The 23521-nt window shown below is 58.0% G+C and overlaps 1 protein-coding gene across 2 annotated transcripts in view; it reads right to left on the bottom strand.

Moving 5' to 3' along the window:
• Positions 1–638: 638 nt before the first annotated feature.
• FADS2 (fatty acid desaturase 2) overlaps positions 639–23521 on the bottom strand; it is a 42679-nt gene continuing 19796 nt past the window's right edge. Inside the window, exons 4-12 of one of the 2 annotated variants that reach the window (XM_089337148.1) lie at positions 23349–23450; positions 16139–16264; positions 7540–7600; positions 7136–7212; positions 4009–4106; positions 3721–3817; positions 3321–3400; positions 2527–2652; positions 639–2220 (exon numbers count right to left, since the gene is read on the bottom strand). In XM_089337148.1, the coding sequence (XP_089193274.1) occupies positions 2169–2220; positions 2527–2652; positions 3321–3400; positions 3721–3817; positions 4009–4106; positions 7136–7212; positions 7540–7600; positions 16139–16264; positions 23349–23450 (819 nt within the window). In that variant the 3' untranslated portion in view covers positions 639–2168. 2 annotated transcript variants of the gene reach the window in all.

Genomic DNA, 23521 nt, shown 5'->3' on the forward strand with positions numbered 1-23521 from the left:
GGGGGCAACAGCCCCAGCCTCACAGCCCAGTGCTGGGACAGGACGGGCAGCTCGGAGCGAGCAGGCACGGGTGTCCCCAACTTTGTTACCCCAGGCAAGGCAGCCGCTGGGGGAAGAAGTCACAAGGATCCAGGGCGGGGGGCTCTGGGTCGCGGTTTACCTGGTGCCCTCAGAGCTGCAGCAGCCTCCTGGCCTTCAGACCCTGTCCCCCCCACTCCTCCATGTTCCCCTCCCCTATCCCCCAGCTGTCAGCGGTGATGGGCCCTGGACTAATGGTCAGTGAGGTCACCACCGCTGGCCTGCACCATCCTGGGAGACAGGGCTGCAGGTGCAGGCTCAGGTGGGAGTGAGGAAGGCAGGTTCTCCATGGTCTTCCAGCCTCAGAGGGGCTAACTGGGAGGGCCAGAACTGGGCTGCAGCCAGCAGCCAAGAGGGGCACCAGGGAGGGGGAGGCAGGACCGTATTTTGGGGGCGTCTGCCCATGTGCCACAGGGGAGCAGAAGAGGGGGAGAGGAAGAGGCCACACAGGGAGACCAGGCTTCCCTCCTGGTGCCCAGGCACCCACCCCCCCACCGCAGTACCACGCCCGCTAGCTTGCAAGAAGCCATCTGCCAATCTCACTGAGCTACCAGAAAGAATAAAATTACTTCTTTTATTTCCAAAAAACCATAGGGGTGGGGAGGCAACATGGTAGAAATTATGAGCAGTTTCCAGGGGAGTCGTTCTGCCCCTGGGGGAGCAGGCAGGCCCTGGCTGGGGCCGCTGTTGTCATGACAACCTGGAGACGGACACTCGCTGGTCCCTCCTGGCTGGCCGGGGGACTAGAAGGCCTGCCCCAGGCGCCCCCACGCTCCCGTGTTCTCGCTCCGCCCCTCCCCTGAATCTAAGGGTCATGGGTTAGTGGGTTAGATCGTGGAAAGCAGCAGCTCGGACCCCTCCCTCCCTCTTACGTCCCCCTCCCCTCAGCTGCCCTGGCCTCCAGCGCCCACCTCCTCTTCCTCTTCTCAGCTCCACGTGGCCCTCATTGGGCCCCTGTTCCCCTGGCACCCCAGGGTCACCTCCTCCTCAGACTCCCTCCCTCTCTGCTTCCCCAGTCCTCCTAACAGCAGCAGCCCCCAGTCCCCATGGCCCGGTGTGTGTCCCCACCTCCGCCCACGGGGGCACCTGGGGCAAAACCGATGTCCCACCCTCCTCTCCGAGTGCAGCCTGCAGCAGAAGGTTAAAACACAGTCACAGTAAGGACAGCAAGACAGACAGCGCGGGCAGCCCCGCTGTGTGGAGGGCTGTGCCAAGACCTCGCGGTGCTGGTGGCCTCTGGGGAGCGGCTAGCACTGCCCAGCGGGTAATGGAACATTTTGGAGAAGGTCTTGTTGCTCAAGAATCTCAGGACAAAGATCCTCGCTGGGTGGGAGAGGCCACTGCCTCTGCTGTGCCCCCAGGGGCGGGGCTGGCGGTAGTAAGCCCCTCTGGTCCTGAGGCCCAGTGCCCTGGAGTGGGGACGGTGGTGGGCCGGCACCTGGACAAGCCCCAGGCAGGGAGCGCCAGCGGGCGCTGTCGAGCACACTGCCCTGGACCTCGAGGTCTGGGCTGGCTGCGCCGCAGAACCCAGGGCCCTGGGCAGCAGGCAGGAGGGCCCAGGTGCCCATCCCAGCCTTGGGAGGGAGACCTGGAGCACAAGGCACAGCTTCCTACAACAGGCACGTCACCAGCGGCCGTCAGGGAGAGCAGCGCCAGGCCCAGGGGGCCAGGGAGCTTTACCCGGCTAGCACCCTGCCCCACGGACCTGGGAGTCGCGGGACAACAGCGGGGAGTGTGACCCTGGTGGCTGGGTCAAGAGGGGAGTCCCGGGCCTGACCCCTGGGCCTCTGGTACCCTCAGATCTCCAGAGGCAGAGGCTGCAGCAAGGGGTGGAGACACCTCCTGGGGCCACCTCTCTGCTCCGTGGGAGAAGGGGCTGGGAGGCAGCAGGGGGAGGGCTGGGGCCCACCGAGGGCAGGGCTGGGGGCAGCAGGGAAGGGAGAGAAGAGAAAGGAAGAAAGACCAAGCATGGGGTGCATGGGCCAGCGTGTACCCCAGCCTCACGGACACCCCTCGGAACAGAAGCCCACCCCTCCCTGCGGCCGTCACCCAGGCGCCCCTTCCCGGTGGATGCCCCGAGGGCTACGGCCTCATTTGTGGAGGTAGGCGTCCAGCCACAGCTCCCCAGACTTCTTCAGGGACCTGCAAAAAGAGGGGTGGGGAGAAGGCTCAGGGACCAGGAAGCTCTGGGAAGGGGCAGAGTGGAGAGGCCACCAGGAGATGGTCTCCGCTCTCAACCAGGGTTTGCCACTGGCACAGGCAGCAGCTACTAGAGGGGGGCTCCGCAGGGGGGCTCCAGAGGAGAGGAGAGAGGAGGGTTCCTCCACCATCCAGAGAAGCCACGTGATGCCCAGCCACGCACGGGCCAGGGATCGCCTGCCAGCCGCTGCTGCCAACATGCGTGACCTCAGCCCCTCCCTGCACCCACCTGCCGACTCCCCGCCTAACCTGATGATGTCCAGTAGCGCCTTCAGCAGCGGCTTCTCCTGGTACTCAATGCCATGCTTGGCACACAGGGACTTCACCAGCGGGGCGATCTTGTGCAGGTTGTGCCGGGGCATGGTAGGAAAGAGGCTGGGGGAGGGGCAGGTGGAGTGTGAGGACGCCGGGGGCTGGGCTGCTCCCCACCACCCTCTACAGCCCCGGAGAGGCCCAGGCCACAGCCAGGACGGTACTCTGGGTGCACAGCTCCTCCTCCTGCGAGCCTGTGGGGCTCCCCGGCTGGCCCGGGAGGGGGGAAGCTGGGGCCATTTGTAAGCAGGGTGGGCTTGTGCTCTTAGGAGCTGCAAGGACATTGGGCGGCCAGAGACAACAATGTGGTGCTTTTCACAGAAGGAAGTAGAAGATAAGGAAGAAGAGGGAGAGGAGCAGCAGCCAAGGACAAAGCCGGGCAGGGGGAGTCCCTTGGCTCCCACGCTGCATGCGAGCTGTCAAGCCCGCCTCAGCTTGCCCGTCCATCAAGTGGGCTTGAGGACCCCTGCCCTGCAAGCTCTCTGCAACTCCGGCCACCCGTGAGGGAGGGTGGCTGTCACCGACACCATATGACACAGGGTCCAGCAGCACCACACCTGACCGCAGGGAGCCCCTCTCCTGACCGCAGTGGGCTGGCTGCAGAGCCATGACAATCAGACAGGGACCTTGGCAGGGGGACGCAGGGGTGGTCTCACGAGCCGCCCTCTGCCCGCCCCTCCCTCCCACTGTCCGTCTCCCCGCCTCACCCAAGCCCCCGGGGCCGCACTCACTGGTGCTCGATCTGAAAGTTGAGGTGCCCACTGAACCAGTCGTTGAAGAAGGACTGCTCCACGTTGCAGGTGGCCGCCAGCTGTGGAGGAGATAGGAGGAGTGGCCGGGGTAGATCAAAGGCCTGGCTTCATCCCCCCAAGGCCCAGCCTTGCCTGGGGCCTCAGGACCACTGCTGTGTGTCACAGGGTCCCGCCTGCAGGCCTGGGTCTGTCCAGATCCCCCCCTTTCCCTCCCCCACCGCCCGTTCCTGCAGGGGACTCCTGTCACTTTCTCCTTAGCTAGCCCCGAGGCCGCCAGCAGGGCATGGGGAGCCCAGCACAGCCCTGTCCACTGGTCAGCCACATCTGGGACAGGACCGTGGACACTGGTCCTGGCTCTGCAGGGCCTACTTCCCCTCACCTGGCTGCTGAACCAGTCTCGGTAGGGTTCAAGGTCAATCTCCATGACGATGTGATTCATCTGTGTGACCCACACAAACCAGTGGCTCTCCAGGAACCTGAAAGAGAGCACAGCTCAGCGCAAGGACCCCCGGGAGCTCTCCGTGGGGCCGGCCACATGGCAACAGATCCACTCTCCCACCCAGCCCAGAGCAGGTGCAGGAATGGGGACATCCGGGGCTTTCCTCCCCTAGACAATGCCAGTGCTTGGGGTCGGGGGCCCAGGGATCAACCGGCAAAGCTCAGGCACCTGATGAAGTTGAGGAAAAGGAGGGCTCCCAGGATGCCGTAGAAAGGGATGTAGGTGAAGAAGAAACGGGCATAGTAGCTGATGGCCCAGGCCAGGTCCTGCGGGGAGGAAGAGGATGAGGTGCGGCTCCGCTCCACCTGCCCTGGTGCAGCACACTGCCCTCGGCCAAATGCACACCGCAGGCCATGCAGCAAAGGTGTCCAAGAGAAGCTCCCAGAGGCCTCCAGGAAGCGGGGCAAGGAGCCACAGAGAGGCAGCACCTCCCTAACGCTGTCGTCCGCATGCCCGGGGTTTACCCGATGGCCTCGGTTTCCAAGGCGATGCTGAGTATCTCTGTAGCAGCAATGGGACTGTGTGCTCTGCTCTTGGGCACACAGGCAGGGGTGGGCCACGGGTCACCGGCCCAGGGTCAGCCGCAGGGAGGGACAGAGGGCGGCAGCCCCTGCCAGGGCCCAGGGGACTCTGAAGGCGCATTCAGAACATATCCCTCGACTCGTGCCCAGGCCACCGACTGCCCTCAGTCCCCTCCCTGCTCAGCAGCACCTGGGATCTCCTTCCCTGCCTGCGAGGGACCTTGCCCTCCCCTGTCCTCACGGGGGCAGTAACAGGGTCACCTCCTGGGCCAGCACCTCTGCTGTAGCTCTGCCCTCCACCACAGGCCCACTGGCAGGTGTTTTGCAGATATCACGCACCCAGGCCCATGTGTCTCCCTGGACCACAGCAGGGGCCTCCCATTGGTCTCCTGCTGGCCCTTGGGTAGCCATGGCAACCGGAGTGACCTTTGTTCCAAGCAGATCCCATCTGTCCCCTGCTAATGCCTCTCAGAGCTCTGCGGGAGCCACTCTCTCAGTCACCCTGACCCAGCTCATCCGCACCGCAGGGCCTTTGCACAGACTGCTCCACCAAGGATGCTTAGACGGCATCATCACAGGTTCCCGCACAGTGATCCAGGTGGGGGTGGGATGAGACTAAGGAGGCGGGCCACAGCCAGGTCACCCCCATCTCGGGGACAACCATGGGGGAACATCGTCACATTGGTGTCTTTTTTTTAAAGGGAACAGATTTCATGTATTTCATAGATACATTTTTTTTTTAAGATTTATTTTTATTTATTTGAAGGAGTTACAGAGAGACGTAGAACCAGAGAGAGAGGTCTTCCATTCTGCTGGTTCACTCCCCCAAATGACCGCAACAGCCAGAGTTGAGCCAATCCGAAGCCAGGAGCCAGAAGCTTCTCCCAGGCTTCCCATGTAGGTGCACAGGCCCAAACACTTGGGCCATCTTCCACCACTTTCCCAGGCCATAGCAGAGAGCTATATCGGAAGAGGAGCAGTAAGGACTTGAACCGGTACCTATATGGGATGCTGGCACTGCAGGCTGGGGCTTTAACCCACTGTGCCACAGCACCGGCCCCTACATTGGTGTCTTAAAGTAGATCTCGGGGCCTGCGCTGTGGTGTAGTGGCTAAGCCTCCACCTGCAACGCCGGCATCCCATGTGGGCGCCTGTTCATGTCCCGGCTGCTCCTCTTCCAGGCCTGGGAAAGCAGTGGAAGATGACCCAAGTGCTTGGGCCCCTGCACTCGCGTGGGAGACCCAGAAGAAGCTCCTGGCATCAGATTGGCCCAGCTCCAGCTGTTGCGGCCATTTGGGGAGTGAACCAGCTGATGGAAGATCTCTCTGTCTACTGTAACCCTGCCTCTTAAATAAATAAATAAACCTTTTTAAAAAAACTAAAGTAGGTCTCACCAACTGGAGGCAGGGTGATGAGGCGGTGATGTCAGCCCAGACCCAGGCCCACAGCACAGATGAAGAGGTGACAGCTCCCTTAGGAGCCACCTAAGGTGGCATCACCTGCGTTTGGTGATGGCTCGGTTGTGAGGCATGGCAAGGAGGGGCTGGAGAAGGGGTCAGCAGAACCAGCAGAGCCCGGCGGCAGCCTCTTCCCAAAGAGGAACTCCCAGAGGAGCCGCAGCCAAACCCTGGGAAGGCGGGGCTGGGAGAGCCTCCCCAGGATGTGGCTGCCAGTGCCTTTGCCGGGCAGTGAAAACCTCCCCTGGCGAGCCTCCCTTGAGGCCTTTGCACCCCCCTGGTTCGGGGAGCCCCAGCCTGGCTGTTGAGTGGACTCGCCAGACACGGCCAAGGCCCAGACTTCAGGAGACAAAGCACTGTGAAGCCTTGGGTTGCTCTGAAGACAAGAGGCCCGCTAAGTGGCTGTGTCCTGGCCGGATCCCTTCTGAGGGCTGAGACTGTGTCCCTGTCGGCAAACCCTGCCCTGCCCACGGTGACTCCCCCATACAGGTTACTCCACCGTGGGCACAAAATGACAATGCACATCTATGCAAATCTGGGGGCCTCCTCGGCCCCCTATCCAGGATCCCCCAACTTTGGAAGCAAAATCGGGCGGGTCTTCCACGGCTGTTGTTTTGGGTTGAACTGTGTCCCTCTTCCAGATTCCTACACTGACGTCTGGCCTCCCACCCCATCAGTAGGTGAATGTCTGGTATTAAGGTCACTCCTGATGGAACCAGCTAAGATGAGCTCTTCAGGCTGCACTTCTAATCCAACACAACTGGTGTCCCCGCAAGAACAGGGACATTTGGAGGCAGCCACAATTGCAGGTGGGAGGCAGAGGCAGGGAGAAGACGGCCAGCTCCAGCCACGGAGAGTGGCCTGGGGCAGCCACCCTGGCTGAGGCCTTGCAGCCCCTAGGCTGAGACCAGGGCCTTACTCTGCAGGTGCAGCCAGAGCAGCCACACTTGGAGTCCCAGGCATCACTCAGCTGCTCCCGTGCCCCAACCAGCGTGGAGGTGACATGGCTCTCGGGACTTCAGGGGCCCCCAGGGGTGCAGGGGGGGACCGTGGCTGGGTTGCATCTGCCTCCTATCACGTTACCTTTGGGAACTTTCTGGAGGGAGGGGTCTGCCCAGGCAGTCACTGCCCCAGCAGACGCCCCTGCGGGTGTGTTTGGGGAGACCTTAGCAGGGGCCTCCCTGGCTCCTGGTGGCCTCCCAGAGTCCCTTCCAGAGAGTGACAAGGCACCGAGAGGGCAGTGCAGGCCTCCAGGGGCCCCTCGCCCAGCACCCTGCCTCCCCACTCCCCACAGAGCCCGTCCAGTCCCCAACTCACCACCCAGTCTTTGCGGACGATCATGGTCATGATGATTTGATACTGGAAGTACATGGGGATGAGCAGTGGGGGCCCAACTGTGCAGAGAACAGAGGTTGGCCGGCTGCTTCCTGCCCCGCCCCGCCCCATCCCCACCCCGCCCTGCCTGGGAGATCGGGAGGGGCGGAGACACTGAGCCTAGGGACAGGATCTACACACAGGGGGAAGGCGGCCCATGGCCCTGGTGCCCAAGGAGGGGCCTGGGAGCTGCCCGTGGAGCCAGCGCTCCAAACAGCCAGGAGCTGTTGAGTGCGTGGCCCTGGATGAGGCTGTGCCCCCCCCTTGTCTTCTGATGGGTCTGGGGTCTGCAAAGGGTGCAGATGGGAGGAGGGCAGCGGCCTCCTGGGCGGGGCGTCCACACTCACTCAGGAAGAAGTACTCGTGCTGGTGGTTGTAGGGCAGGTACTTCAGCTTCTTCTTGCCGTACTGAGGAGAGAGGGCAGATCCTGAGTACGCGGCACCCCCTTCCTGCCCTCCGTGCCTCCCCAGCTGGGGACAGGCCCATCTGCGCCGGGCTTCTGAGGCTCAGGGGCAAAGTCACTCCCAGGCAACACACAAAGGGGGCCGGCGTAGAGGATGAAGCCAGTCTGCAGCACTGGCAGCCCATATGGGTGCCAGTTCGAGTCCCGGCTGCTCCTCTTCCAATCTGGCTCTCTGCTAATGGCCTGGGAAAGCAGCAGTGGAAGATGGCTCAAGTCCTTGGACCTCTGCACCCACGTGGGAGACCTGGAAGGAGCTCCTGGCTCCTGATCGGCTCAGCTCCAGCCGTTGCAGCCCTTTGGGGAGTGAACCAGTGAAAGACTTCTCTCTCTCTCCCTCTCCCTCTGTAACTCTGCCTCTCAAATAAATAAATAAATGTTGGCCGGCGCCGCGGCTCACTAGGCTAATCCTCCGCCTTGCGGCGCCGGCACACCGGGTTCTAGCCCCGGTCGGGGCGCCGGATTCTGTCCTGGTTGCCCCTCTTCCAGGCCAGCTCTCTGCTGTGGCCAGGGAGTGCAGTGGAGGATGGCCCAAGTGCTTGGACCCTGCACCTGCATGGGAGACCAGGAGAAGCACCTGGCTCCTGCCATCAGATCAGCGCGGTGCGCCGGCCGCAGCGTGCCGGCCACAGCGGCCATTGGAGGGTGAACCAACAGCAAGGGAAGACCTTTCTCTCTGTCTCTCTCTCTCTCTCACTGTCCACTCTGCCTGTCCAAAAAAAAAACTGGGAGCCAAAAAACATACCCCAAGGCAGGGCACCCCAGGAGGGGGCTGGGAGACGCCGGGGAGGGCCCAGCAATCATGGGGCTGCACCTCTCCCTCTCCTTGTAATTTTCAGTCGCTCCCCTCAAGGCGGGCCCTGACAGGTGCGGGCCTCACCTGGTTACCTGAAGCCCTGAAATACCTGGGCCCAGCCCACCCTGCCCCTGGGGACTGGGAGTGACGGATGCTGTAGGCCTAGCCCAGTGGCATCTCCTCCTCTCACCTGCAGGAAGGAGGAGGCTGTGGCTGGGACAACTTCCCGCCTGTGCCCAGGACCTGCATCCCGGCACCAGCGGCCACGGTCGTAAGAGCGTCCGGCTGAAGCATCACCAGAAAGGGTCCCTTTGTCTCCCACACCCTAGCGAGGATCTACTCGTTCCCAGAAAGTGTGGCCCTCTGCTCAGAGACTATCATTAAGGTCAGGGCTGGGGCTGGCCTGGGGAGGTCTGAGCCGGGGTCCTCAGGGGGCGCCTCTGCCCGAGCAGTTCCTAGTGCAGGGAGGGGCAGGAGGGGTGGGTTCAGGGGAGGATGCGCCACGGCGGCCAGCCTGGGGAGGCACAGTGGCCGAGGGGAGCAGGGCTCCAGGCTGCCCTGGATCCTGCTTTAACCTCCTACCAGGAGCAGGGAACAGGGCTGCAAGCCCAGCCTCTGCTGTGGCTTCCTAGCCCTGGCCACTGGCCTCCCCACCACATCTCAGCCCACAGTTCACCCCATCCCTCTCAGGGCCTGAGCCCCAGGGGTGGCCTGGGCAAGTCAGCAGAGGCACTTAGTGCTGGCCAGGTGGCAGGGTGGCAGGGAGAACGGGGGGTTGTGGGGAGAGCACCCAGCTGTGTTGGCATAGCAAGCATACTGCTTTATCCATTTATTTTTAATGCATTTACTTTAATTTATTTGAAAGGCAGAGAGAGACCTTCCATCCTTTGGTTCACTCCCCTTGGCTGGGGAAGTCAGAAGCCCAGAACATAATCTGGACCTCCCATGTGGGTGACAGGGACCCAAGACCTTGAGCCATTATCTGCTGTGTGTCAGAAGCAGAGCCAGGACCCAGAGCCAGGCACTCCCGCACAGGATGTGGGCATTGTGCTGTGTCAACCACTGTGCCCAGTGCTTGCCTAAGCCTACTGTTTTCTTGGCTTCTGCTGCTTTTGGGGAAATGGCAGAGATTAGAGGGCCACAGCTGTCCCCAGGGTGACCCACAGGAGCCAAGGGGACACTGGTCCTGGGGACAGGGACTGGGGATCTGTACACAGTTCACTCTCTGAGCTGTGGCACCCAGCAGGCCCTGGGTTCTTGTTGCACAGTGGAGGTGAGCTGCGTACTTCACAGGGTTGTCGAGGGACCAGCGGACAAAGTGGCTATGAAAGCCCCAGGGGATCGTAGACAGGTGCTGGACACAGTCCCACGCGGCTGCACATCCGTTTCCGTCTCAAGGGCCTCTCCCAGGGCCTGGCTGGCCCACAGCCCTCTCCTCCAAAGGCTGGGAAGACCCCTGGGTCTGGCTGGCTGCTGTCTCTGGGCTAGGCAGGAACTGTACAAAGTTGCCCATGCACCGTGCCCAGGTGCCCAGGGCTCAAGACCCTGCTTAGCCCCATTAGCTTTGCTTTCTGCCAGAGGGCCCCATGCACCTGCCGTCCTCCGGGGGAGTCCCTGTCACACACAGCAGGAGAGCAGGGTCCTCACAGGAGAAGGCAGGCAGGCCCTCTGGACTGCAGGCCAGGGCGTGGGTGGCTCCCTGTGGCCAGACCCAAGGAGATGGTGACACAGGGCTGGCCTTGAGCAGGGACAGCGTGTTCCCAGGCTGAGGTTGATGGCTGGGGACACAGGCCAGGGGCAGGAGTGGGAGGCCACCAGCCCTGGGACCGCCCTCTTGTTCCCAGCCTCTCCAAGGACCACAAGGCCAGAGTTGGGTGAGGGCCAGAGAGGGTGCCAGGGGCATGTGTGGGGTGCGTTTCAGCTTTGGAACAGAATGTCTGAGGAGTGACAAGGGCCTTCCTTGTGCAGGACGCCTTGGGGAGGGCAACTCTTGCCGAGCCAGGCCACTGCCTCTGGGCAGGGAGCCGTGAGTGGCAGAGCCACAGCGGGTCCCCGTCCCGGGTCCCTGACAGGGGGGCCATGGCTGTGCTGTGGCCAGCGGAGAGGGCAATGGCCCACTTGGGCCCCTTCCTGAAGGTCTGCAGGGAGCATGGAGGGTGAGCAGTGGATAGGCAGAGGGGCAGGGGTGCAGCCTGGCTGGAGGGAGGGAAGGGTGCTCTGTGGGGAGGCAGAACCCCAGTTTCTGAGTGTCCATTTGCAGCAGGGCATGAACACCAGCCTGGCAGCTCCCTTCAACCACATACAAGAAACAAATGAGCTGGCGCCGCGGCTCACTAGGCTAATCCTCTGCCTTGCGGCGCCAGCACACCGGGTTCTAGCCCCGGTCAGGGCGCCGGATTCTGTCCCGGTTGCCCCTCTTCCAGGCCAGCTCTCTGCTGTGGCCTGGGAGTGCAGTGGAGGATGGCCCAAGTCATTGGGCCCTGCACCCCATGGGAGACCAGGAGAAGCACCTGGCTCCTGCCTTCAGATCAGCGCGGTGCGCCGGCTGCAGCACGCCGGCCGTGGCGGCCATTGGAGGGTGAACCAACGGCAAAGGAAGACCTTTCTCTCTGTCTCTCTCTCTCACTGTCCACTCTGCCTGTCAGAAAAAAAAAAAAAAAGAAAAGAAAAGAAACAAATGTCTGATGAACGAAGCAAGATGGCCACGGGGCTCGCCACCGTTTAAGGCTGCTCTGAAAAGTGCGCCTCGGTGCAACCAAACCCCAAGCAGAAATAAGAGTGGGGGTCAGCGGTGGGGCACCACCTCTTGCGGAACCAGCCTTCCATATTGGAGCACTGGTTCCAGTCCCTGCTGCTCTGCTTCCAACCCAGCTCCCTGCTAATGCACCTGGGAAAGCAGTGGAGGACGGCCCGAGTGCTTGAGCTCCTCCCACTGATGCAGGAGACCCTGGCTTCAGCCTGGCCTAGACCTGGCTTTTGCGGTTATTTGGGGAGTGAACTAGGAGGTAGAAAATCTATTCTCTCTGCCTTTCAAATTGATAAAATAAGTATTTTTTTTAAAAAAGAATGGAGTGGAGGGAGAGCATTTGGCCTAGTAGTTAAGATACCGCTTGGGACACCCATCCCACAGGAGTGCCCAGGTTCAAGTCCCGGCTCCAGCCTCCTGCTCATGCTCACCCTGGCAAGCAGAAAGTGACAGACAGCTTGAGTACCTGGGTGCCTGCCACCCACTTGGGAAACCCAGATCAAGTTCCTGGTTTCTGGCTTCAGCCTGGCCCAGCCCTGCCTATTGTAGGCATTTGGGGAGTGAACCAGTGGATGGAACATCTCTCTCTTTGTGTCTCTCCTTTTCAAATAAAACAACTAAATGAAACTTTAAAAAAAAAAAAAAAAAGAAGGGAGCTATAGAAAGAAAGAGATGAATTTTTCATTGTTTCCAAAAATGTGATCGTTGTACCCAGGAAACTCAACAGAATCCACTGAAAAGTGACCTAGGTTCAGGCAGAATCCGGTACACACGAGCCAGACATAAGAGCACCAAGCAAAATCAATCACTTTCCCAAACGCGAGAGAAGCCCCAGTTGTGAGAACAAAAATATAAAGCCCCTAAGGATTAATTTAAAAAAAGGACACTCATAAAACCACGTCCCAGGGTGGGACCCTCACATCCCGCATCCGAGTGCCTGGGTTTGAGTCCTGGCTCTGCTACCGATCCAGCTTCCTGCTAATGTGCCTGGGAGGCAGCAGGTAACGGCTCAAGCACCGGGCCCTGCCACCCAGCTGAGTTCCCAGCTCCTGGTTTCAGCCTGATCCAGCTCCAGCTTTGGTGGGCAGTTAAGGAGTGAACCCACAGATGGAGGATCTCTGGCTGGCTGGCTGGTGGGCTTTCAAATAAAGAAATTTTTTTAAAAAATTTTTCTTTATGTATTTGAGAGGTAGAGTGACAGAAAGAGAGAGAGTGAGATAGTGAGAAAGGTCTTCCATCTGTTGATTCACTCCCCAAATGGCCGTGATGGCCAGAGCTGGGCCGATCTGGAGCCAGGAGCTTTTTCCAGGTCTCCCAGAGGCCCAAGGACTTGGGCCATCTGCTGCTGCTTTCCCAGGTGCATTAGCAGGGAGCTGGATCAGAAGTGGAGTAGCCGGGACTCGAACTGGCATTCATATGGGATGCCAGTTCTGCAAGCAGAGGCTTAGCCTACTACGATAGAACACTGGCCCCTCAAATAAATAAACTTAAAATACGTAAATAAATAAGGCCATGTCCAAGGAGATAAAGATTCCTGGATGGGAAAGCAATGGAGTGAGGGGCATTCAGAAGGGGGAAGCTGCCCCACTACACTCTCACAGTGAGTTAAGTGCCAGGTACAGCCGAGTGCCGTGCACAGGGCACCCAGACACTCGGGTGCAGGAGAGCCCCCGCCATCACACAGGAGGGGCGTGGGGGCCCATGGGTGCCGGGGAGACTGGCTGGCTCAGGAGGCCAGTGGAGGTGGATGAACACACATCCCCTGTGGCCAGTGTCAGACACTGGGACAACAAACTGAAAATACTCCCTACAAAGAACTTCCTTAGCATAACAGCAAGGAAAGGAATCTCAAAAAGAATCTCGGCAGGGAGAGTATTTTGCTACATAAAACAAACAAAAACATCCTCCCGGAAACCATCAGTAAGCCCCAGAGGCTGAGCACTAACTGGCGAAGGGCAGGGCAGCCTTCGACAGAGCTGCCTGCTGGGCAGACTGTGCAGCCCCTGCTGGCTGCTTTGTTTATCTGTGCCTGGGAGAAAAGCCCTGGCAGGTATCCTGGCTCCCAGCCCTGGCCAACCTGGAGCTGGGAGAGGGAGTCCACGGTGATGCATGGGACTGGCCTATGACAAAGGCCATCTGACCCACTGTCCAGGGCAGCATGGCAGGTGCTCGGGCCCCTGCCGTCCACATGGGAGACTCAGCCTGGCCACCCCTCTCCACTGCAGCCATCTGGGGAGTGAACCAGCAGATGGAAGATTCTTCTCTCTCTCTCTCTCTCTCTCTCTCTCTCTCTCTCTCTCTCGTTCTCTGTAACTCTGCCTCTCAAATAAATGAAATAAATCTTTTTTAAAAAATGTTAAGGAGCTGTCATTGGGACACAGTTGGTTAAGCCACTGTCTGTGACATCTCTATGAGCACTGGTTTGAGCCTTGGCTGCTCCATTTCTGATCCAGCTTCCTGCTAATGTGCCTTGAAAGACAGCGGAGGATGGCTTGATTGTGTGGGCCCCTGCCACCCACGTGGGATACCTGGATGAAGTTCCAGGCTCCTGGCCTGAGCCTGACCCAACCCCAGCCTTTGAGGCCATTTGGGGAGTAAACTAGCAGATGGACGACCTCTCTCTGTGTCACTCTTTCAAATAAATAAAATAAATATTTTTTAAAAGTTGAGGAAAAATAGAATGAAGGGATAATCTTATTTTGGTGTAAAAAAAAATTGAAATCCATGCTTAGGGAGCCAGTGCTGTGGCATAGCACCCATGTAGGCGCCAGTTCGAGTCTCGGCTGCTCCACTTCCGATCCAGCTCTCTGCTATGGCCTGGGAAATCAGCAAAAGATGGCCCAAGTGCTTGTGCCCCTGCATCGGCACTGAAGACCTGGAAGAAGCTCCTGGATCCAGGCTTTGGATTGGCCCAGCTCCTGCTATTGCAGCCATCTGGGGAGTGAACCAGCGGATGGAAGACCTCTCTCTCTCTCTCTCTCTCCCTCTTCCTGTAACTCTGTCTCTCAAATAAATAAAAAAGGAAATCTATGCTTAGTTATTACACATTTTCCACGAGCCTCCTTAAGAACCTTTGAATTGGCAAGTGGAGGACCAGACTCCCACAGCCCCCTACCCCAACACCTGCCCCAAAGCCGGCTGGAGAAAGGTGTGGGTGAGGAGCTGGCGTTGGAGCTCTGCCAGCCGCCCTGCTGGGAGCGCAGCTGCTGAGGCTGGTGTGGCGGAGGCACTGAGCCTCCGTCCCAGTGATCCAAGGCCCAAGGCCATCAGTCTGCTATCTGGACACCCTAATCTAAGTGAGCACACTGCTTCCTAGAGGGAAAACAAAAGCTTGGATTTGGGCAGAAAACAAACGCCAGGCTGGAGCAGCTGGGGTGCTTCCAAAGGACCGGGTTGTGGCTACTTTCCTGTAAGCAGCCCTGTCCCAGGGGGCTCACGTGCCCACGCACATACTCGTTCTCTCAGCTGGCAACACAAGGCTGAGATGGGCACCAGCTTCTGTCCTGGCCTCGTGCCAGGCCCTGGCTGCCCACGCGGCTAGGGGGAGCAGTGGCAAGGTGCCACACCTCACTCAGGGCACAGGGCTCAACTGGCAGAGGCCGGGACAGCCCTCCCTCCTGCGCCCGGCACCCTCATCCAGGGGGTGCTCTCCTACCCCGTGTTCTGCGTCCTCAACGTATTTGCAAAAAGCAAAGCTCATGTGATCTTCAAGTTCAAGTTCAACCCTGACTTTGGGGCTGCTTGTGACCTTACTAAACGATGACATCCTCCATACGCATCGAGAGTGCTTTTATTACAGGGAAAGGAAGGCTACACTAGCACCAGATTTTTCCCACCTTCTCAAACCGTGGGTTATGCTGCCTGTAGGAACGTCCCTGAACATGCACAGCCCCCAGAGAGAAAACCAGTCTCCCGGGACCCCTGGAGACGGGTTCAGGTGGGGAGAAGTGGCACACTGTTGTGTCTGATGTTTGTGGGGAAGCAGATGGACACGTGCTCACACACTCACGTGGGCACAGAATTCAGGGGTGGGGAGAATGAGACTCGCTTTTTAATTTTGTATATTTCCATGCTTATACCAAGTATGTGCTGCATCTGTGGTAAAGAAATGAACTGATACAAGAACAAAACGGTGTAGCAGAGTGAAGAAAACGCCCCGGTGGTCAGAAGATGTGGCAACTTCTCAGGGACAGGCCACTAAGTGGTGCGACCCTGGACCCACCTCACCCTCTCACTGAGCCTTGCGTCCTTTTACTCCATTATAAACTTGACCGAATTTTTCTTATTTGGAAGACAGAGAGAGAGACACACACACACACAAGGATAGACAGAGAAATGTCCTATCTGTGGGTTCACTCCCCAAATGCCCACAACAGCCGGGGCTGCGCCACACCAAAGCCAAGAGCCCAGACTCCAATCCAGGTCTCCCACATGGGTGACAGGGACGCAACCACTTGAGCCATCAGCTGATGCATCCCAGGACACACATAAGCAGGAAGCTGGAATCGGGAGCCAGAGCCGGGACTGGAACCCAGGCCCTCTGATGCGGGATGCAGGTGTCTTAAGTGACGTCTCAACCATCGCACCAAACCCCAGCCCAGCATTTCTCGCTTGGCACCAGGTCCTGTTGGGGTTCCTCCCAGTGCAGAGGAGGCTGCTGCTCCAAATAAGGTTTCCTGAGCACGGTCTGGCCTGCTGGGGATCAGACTTGGGCCCTAGAGCCAGGCCTTCCTGCTAAGCTGGAATGAGATTTCCCGGCGTCCTCTCTTGCTGAGGAGCTGTGTCCCATGCTCACCCCGGAGGCCAGGCCACATACATTCCCACTGCAATGATCAACAGGGCGCCTAGGAAGGCTTTCCACGCGGCTGAGATGGGGACGCGCCTGGCTGAGCCGGTCCCTGCCTGTCCCTAGCTCCAGCCAAGTTCACCCACACGGTTGTTACCTCAATGGGCTGCGACTCGCCCAGGACAAACACATGCAGCATCTTCACATCCGGATCCTTGTGGAAGATGTTGGGCTTGGCGTGATGCTGGAAGTGGCGATGGTTCCACCAGTTGGCGGAGGCACCCTGTGGGGGCAGAGGGCTGGAGTGAGCAATGCAGTCCCCTGGGGACCTGAGCTTGCCTGCAACAGGCCCCACCCCCCACTGCCCAACACCCAGGACCAGCTCCTGGCACTTCCAACACTCAGGGTTGACTTCACTATACTCGGGGCAATGCCTTGGGACCCCGAATCACGGAGCCCAGAGGACCGGCCAGCCCCAGCCACGGTCATGTCGCTCCATCACTCCGGGCCTCCATTTCCCCCACTGTAAGATGGTGATGGTGGATGGAACACGTGCGGGCGGGACCACAGTGAGCGCTGCAGCAGGCATGGGGAGGCCTCTGCTTCTCTGCCAGCCCCAGGCGTGGTCCGGCCCACACCCACTTCTCCACCACGCTCTTCCTGGCCGCCAGCATCGCGCCAGGGGAGGGGGCTTCAGGGACAGTGAATGCTTGGGTGAATGCCCAAGAGGAGTAGAAACACGTCCACATGCAAAGCCGCACACGAGGATTAAAAAGAGAGAGAAAAGCAAATTAACTGTTGTATCCTAATGTGCAGAGTAGCCCCCTTCAAAACAACCGCAAGGTGGAACAACACAAATGCTGTCAGCAGGTACATGGGGAAAGGCAGTGGGGGATGGGCCACGCCCCTGGGCGGGCTGTAACGTGGACCGGCCCTGGAGAGGTGATGGCAGGTCAAAGGACCCCACATTCCATTGATGAGAAATGCCAAGACGGGGAGTGGTTGCCAAGAGGAGTGGTTGCCTGGGCCAGGACAGGGAGACTGGCAGAGGCTGAAAGAGGAGTGGTTGCCCAGGCTTGGGTTGGGGGACCCGGGGAGGCAGAGGGGTCAGGACCTAGGGATGGGATGGCTAAGAAGGGAGGGGTTTCTCTGGGAGGGGATGAAGATGATTGTGGTAATGATGGCAGAAAGCTGCAGCCATATTTAAAGTCATTGACTTGCACATTTTAAATGGACGAATTGTGTACTCTGTGGATTATAGTTTAATAAAGTTTTCCTTAATTATTACTTTTTTAATTGAGAGATAGAGAATCATCTGCTGGTTCCCTCTCCAACCGCTTTCAACTGCCAGGGCCGCCCCAAGGCCGAAACTAGGAGCCAGGAACTCAATCCGAGCCTCCGGTATGGGTGTCGGGGACCCAACTACTAGAGCCACCACTCGCTACCTCCTAGGGTGCATATCCGCAGGAAGCTGGGGCTAAGAGCAGAGCCAGGGCTCCAACCCAGGCACTCTGATACGGCACGAGGTCATTCCGAGTGCTGTCTTCACTGCTGGGCCACATGCCTGCCCTAATAAAACTTTCAAAAACAGAAAGGCATTGCGTAAGTGGCCACTGTGCGGAGGGGTGGGTGCCGGGGCTCCTGTCCCACCCAGAAGGCTGGCAGTGGCTTAGATGACACTGGTTCTGGCTTCAATAAACTGATGAGCCCCGAGACAAGCAGCACAACACGGGTATTCGTTTCCAGGTCACAGATCGCCGTCTGACTCAAGCTCGTAAAACACTGTGTAGAGGCAGCTCCCGCGGCCAAGTCAGCCGGGGACACGCTGCGGACTCTCCAGTGTCAGCACTGCACTTGGGAGCTGTGACCCGATCAATGCCTTGGCTAAGGGTCTGGCCATCTGCGAAGAGGCCTGTTTGCTACAAACAAACATTGACTTGGAAGAGGCTATTGGCACGCGCATGGTCTCAGGACACCCACAGCTGTGGGTGGGGACAGCTATGAACAGCTGTGGCCCTGGAGACAGGCGGGAATCAAATCCAACAGAGAAAAGAAATGGCAGCAAGTGCAAGCCCAGGGGCTTGAGGAATCACGTGACACAGTCACAGCTGTAGCCCCAACAGAAGAAAACTCCTGGGAAGAACTGAATGGCTAAGTCCCTGGCACAGAGATTGAGGCGTGAGGCCTGTGAGGTTTAGAATATCCCAACTCAGGGGCGGGTGGGCTGCCCGGAGGTTAGCACACCAGGCAAGGACCCACGTTCCGTATCAGGGTGGCTGGCTTTGATTTCAGCTCCTGACTCCAGTTTCCTGCCAGTGTAGACCCTAGGGGACAACAGTAATGGCTCAGGTGATCGGGTGCCAGCCACCCACATGGGTGACCCTGATGGATCTCCCTGCTCCCAGCTCTAGACTTTGGGCTGGCCCAGTCCCAGATGTGTTAGGTATTTATGGATTGGAGCTCTCCCTTTCTGCCTATTTCTCCCTATCAAATAAATACGTAAATATTTGTTTATTTAATTGAAGGACAGAGCCACAGAGAGAGAGAGGGAGAGACAGATCTTCCATGCACTGGTTCACTCCCCAAATGGCCACAAGGCTAGGACTGGGCCAGGCAAAAATGAAGAATCAGGAACTCCACCCATGGCTGGCAGGGGTCTAAGCACTTGTGCCATCTGCTGCTGCTTTCCGAGGTGCATTAGCAGGGAGCTGGATCAGAGATGGAGCAGCCGGGGCTGGAACTGGGGCTGTGATACGGGATGCCAGCATCGCAAGAGGCAGCTTCACCCACTGCGCCACAATGCTGACTCCAATGATGGTTTAAAAAAGAGTATTCCAACTTAGAGATGTCTGCCGAATGAACACACAGAGGAGAAGGAAGAAGGGCCGAGAACAGGGCTGTGAGGCGGGGCACAGGACACGGGAGCAGGTGGATGAACACACGTCCTGTCCCTGCTGCTCCACCTGCCGTGACTCCCCGCCCTGCTCTTGGACAGGCACAGCCCTGCTCCTCCTTCAGGACCAACAGCAGCCCCCGGCGGCCCCAGAACACGGGACTGCTCTGCGCCGCACCGGGGGCAGAGTGTGAGGCGGGAGCCAAGGCCCTGCCCCGGGCGAACTGTGAGAGGGAGGGTCGGGGAGGAACAGGGCTGCCAGAGCCGCGAGAGCCCAGGGAGGCTGCACGGAAGCTGCCTGCAGCTGCACAGGACATGGCCAGAGCCAGCGGACTTTCCTAACAGAGGCCCCTGGTGTTTGTGTGTGGAATATTCCAGAAGCCGAAGGAAGGAACGCCCCGGGGCAGGAGTGTGACAGCCGGGTCAGAGCCGGAAGCCTGAGGAAAACTGTGCACTCCTGGCTTTAACGACGCAAACCCATCCGAAGCCCTTTAAAAATCTGGTTTTTGAAGAAAAAAAAAACACTGCTTTTTGGTTGAGGCCATTTTCAATTAAAACAAATACCAACGTTGGTGATGTCTGTCAGCCGGGAGACAAGTTTAAATGATTTTTAATTGCCATCAGCTGCAGTCAGAGTGTAACTGGAGCTTGTCTTGGTATAAATACAGCAGTTAAAAATCAAAATCACATGGCTTTTTAGACATCGACTTATCAAATTTTAAATATTTTTTAACAATGGATTTTATGCTCTGGAAGAAAAAAAATCAAACACTAACACGCTGCAAGACCAGCGTGGGGCACCCCGGGCTAAGCCACCACCGGTGACACCAGCACCCCATATTGGAGTACTAATTCAGTCCCAGCTGCTCTGCTTCCGGTCCAGCTGCCTGCTAATGCGCCTGGGAAAGCAGTGGATGATGGTCCAAGCACTTGTGCCCTGCAACCACATGGGAGACTCAGATGGAGTTTCAGGCTCCTGGTTTCGGCCTGAGCCAGCCCTGGCGGTTTTAGCCATTTGGGGGAGTAAACTAGCAGGTGGAAGATTCTCGCTCGCTCTTTCTCTCTCTGTGTGTGTGTGTGTGTGTGTGTGTGTGTCACTCTGCCTTTCCAATAAATAAAGGTTATTGTTTTAAAATGACATCAACACATAAAAAAGAGTGCATGTTTTTCTACTTGCCTCTTGGTTCAGCTCTAATCTCTGGTCAAATGTTGATATTTTACTGTATTGCAGGACTGTTTTTGCATTGATCTTTTTGTCTTAAAAAAAAATCCCACACATTAGAATGCTATGTTTGTGGCCCCCTAAATTCTGCACCATAGCCAAGGGCCTCCCCTGCCGCACCCAAATCCCAGCCCTGCTGGCCAGAGACCGGCCGCACGAAGGCCAGTGGGTATCTGCCCTTTATCCTGAGTGCAAGCTCAGGATAAGAACGGGTTTTACGCAGAGAGGTGACGCCTGCAACTGTCTTTAATTCCTGGAATTTCATGTCTCTGGGAGAGACACCTGCCGGAAGCGGCTTGGCTGCAGGAGAGGGGAAGTCGTGAAATCCCACAGCAGCGCAGGTGCAGTCAGAAGCAGGTCTCGGCCCCACGAGGACCCCAGTACCTGGTCTCTGGCCTCACCAACCTGTGCTAGAGCATCGGAGCTGGCAGGGCCCTCAAGGAGCTGCCGCGCCCAACCCCTTTTCACTCAGGGAAGGGAACACAGGCACGAGGAACCTACAAGACTTGCCTACCAGGCTTCTGCGCCCAAGCTCCAGGGCTGGATCCCAGGCAAGCTGCGAGCACCTTGCTCTGGGGCACCCCTGGGCGAGCTACACCGCTATGCCATGGGCCTGGTTCTGCAACACAGCAGCAAAGACACAGCCAGAAGAGGCTGGGGGGCCACGAGAGACCACACATCCCGAAGCCCAAGAACCTTGCTTCCCATCACCCCAGAGTCCCGATGTCATCAGTGAACATTTCGCACGGAGCCCAGCCTTCTGTCCTGGCCTCACCTCCCGTGTGGTGCAAGAGCTGTGCCCCACGGGGCTCTTCAAGGACCTGGGGCTATCAGGCAGGAAGGGCCCCCCTGGCCCCCGCCCGGAGCCTGGAACTAGAATGCAGCCCGTCTTATGGGACAACATGGGTTAGAAGAGAAAAGTAACTTTCTAACACCGAGGAGGGTTTTATCCACGGGGGTGGGGGGGAGGACAGTGCAAGATGAAACAAGGCCTCTGCTCTGTGCACCCCCTCCTTGTCCCTGAAATTCTGGAGAGAGGCCAGATTCTCCAGACCTTCAGGGCTCAGGGCAAGACAAAGTGCTTGCTGTGGAATGAGTGGCCTGCTCGGTGCTGGGTCACCCCTCGATGCACCTGTGGCCAGCAAGCCAAGGGCCCAGCGTGGCCTGGGTCACAGAGGGGAGAAGCTTAACTGGGACAGGGTCGGGGGGGGCTCTTCAGGACCCAGCTTCCCCTAGAGGCTGTTAGATGCTGTTGGGAAGGGTCAGTGGGGGAGGGGGGAGAGTTACAGAGCAAGAGGGAGAGACTGAGAGAGAGGTCTTCCATGCCCTGGTTCACTCCCCAAATGGCTGAAACAGCCAGGGCTGGGTCAGGCTGAAGCCAGGAGCCTGGAATTTCATCTGGGTCTCCCATGTGGGTGGCAGGGAGCCCAAGCACTTGGGTCATCTCCTGCTGCTTTCCCAGGTGCATGAGCAGGAAGCTGGATCTGAAGTGGAGTAGCTGGGATTAGAACCAGTGCTCACATGGGATGCCAACTTCACAGGTGGCGGCTTAACCTGCTGAGCCACAGTGCTCACCCCTCCATAACTTTCTGATTGCCCTCTCAATATGCATGGATTTCAAAAAAATGTTTGCGCCAAAGCACACTGATCTTTTCAATTCCCTGCCCATATCTAAGCCTTTGAAAGTACTCCTTGAGGCCAGCGCTGTGGCGCAGCAGGTGAAGCTACTGCCTGTGACGCCAGCATCCCATGTGAGTGCCAATTCTAATCCTGGCTGCTCCACTTCCAATCCAGCTCCTCACTAATGCACCTGGGAAGGCAGAGGAGGATGGCCCAAGTGCTTGGGCTCCCTGCCACCCACGTGGGAGACCGGAAGAGGCTCCTGGCTCCTGGCTTTAGATCTGGCCACTGTGGCCATTTAGGGAATGAACCAGTGGATGAAGATCTCTCTATGGCTCTCCCTCCTCTCTCTCTGTAACTCTGCCTTTCAAATCAACAAATAAATCTTAAAAAACAAAAGTATCCTCACGTGTGCAGACAGTACCCAATTTACCACAGTCCAACGTAGGAGTCTTTGGCTTTACAATGGTGAGTAGTGCCAAAATGACACTGAAATACAAATTTTGAATTTCAATGCGTAGTCCCAGCCAGTCCTACGAGGTGCGATACACACTGGCTAACCAGTAGTCTGCAGTGTGCTGTGTTGAAGACCCCCTGTCTGCTGGGGTCTGGAAACAACCTAAGTCACAGCCTGGAGCACTTGTAACCACCCATCAGAGCCCACATATTTCCACACAGCACTGAGATCGCTTCCTACGTAAGAACTTACGTAACAGGGGGCTTCAAAATGTCCCTGGAGAGGTTAGGCCACCACCTGTGCTGGCGACACTGGCATCCCTTGTCAACACCAGTTCAAGTCCCAGCTGCTCCACTTCTGATCCAGCTCCCTGCTAATGCTCCTGGAACCTGGTCCAAGGGCCTGGGCCCCTGTCACCCACAAGGAAAACCCGGAAGGGAGTTCCAAGCTCCTGGCTTCAGCCTGGCCCAGCCCTGGCCATTGTGGCCATTTGGAGAGTGAACCAGCAGATGGAAGATGTCTCTCTCTCTCCCTCTGTAACTCTGCCTTTTAAATAAATAAATAAATGAGCAGTGCAAGGAAAACAGAATTAAAAGATATACTTGTTTTGGTGCAAAACATTTTGAAATCCATGTATGCCTTTTCCAGCAACTTCTTGAAGACCCTGCCTCCCAGAGAATCAAACGTTAAAACAAAGAAAAAAGCGTAGACGGCGTATTAGGAAAGGGCAGGAAAAGAGCCCCAGAAACACAGACGAGGGGTAATTGTTGTCCCAAATGTTGCTGTGCACTTCCTGGCGTCGGAGGCGAACAAAAAGGAGGGACACCGTGTACTACACAGCTCAGATTCCCAGGGAGAGAGAAAGCGCGCAGTCTCTTTACTGGGCTCCAGCTACAAGGAATTTATTAGGTAAGCCCATCGCAGACCAACAACAGCAGCCGCCGAGCCAAGAGACCAAGGAGATGTGCATCTGTTTTTATAATTAGCGCACTGCTGTTTTGCGGGTCTGGTGTGACCCCGAGACACGGCTCAGGAAGGCAGGGGGTTGTCTTGCAGCACAGCCACCCCAGGAGAAGGCACTGTTCAGAGGGAGGCTCACCGAGCAGACAGGGGCGAGGTGGCACTGTGCCAGCCGCCAACCCAAAGGACAGATGCCCAGGGCCACTGGCATTTACCTTTAAGTGGCCAATGACGAACTTGTGGACAATGTGGTTCCAGGTGGACTTCTTGTAGACAGAAAGGTGGCCGTAGTCGTGTTGAAGCCATCCAGCCTGGGCCTAGGACAGAGGGCCACAGGTGCCTTTTCAGCGTCAGCCCACAGGCACCAGGCCTCCGAGTGACAGGCGAG

Source organism: Oryctolagus cuniculus, chromosome 1 (assembly GCF_051225735.1).
Source record: "Oryctolagus cuniculus isolate XC-2025 breed Fujian yellow rabbit chromosome 1, ASM5122573v1, whole genome shotgun sequence".
Classification (NCBI taxonomy): domain Eukaryota; kingdom Metazoa; phylum Chordata; class Mammalia; order Lagomorpha; family Leporidae; genus Oryctolagus; species Oryctolagus cuniculus.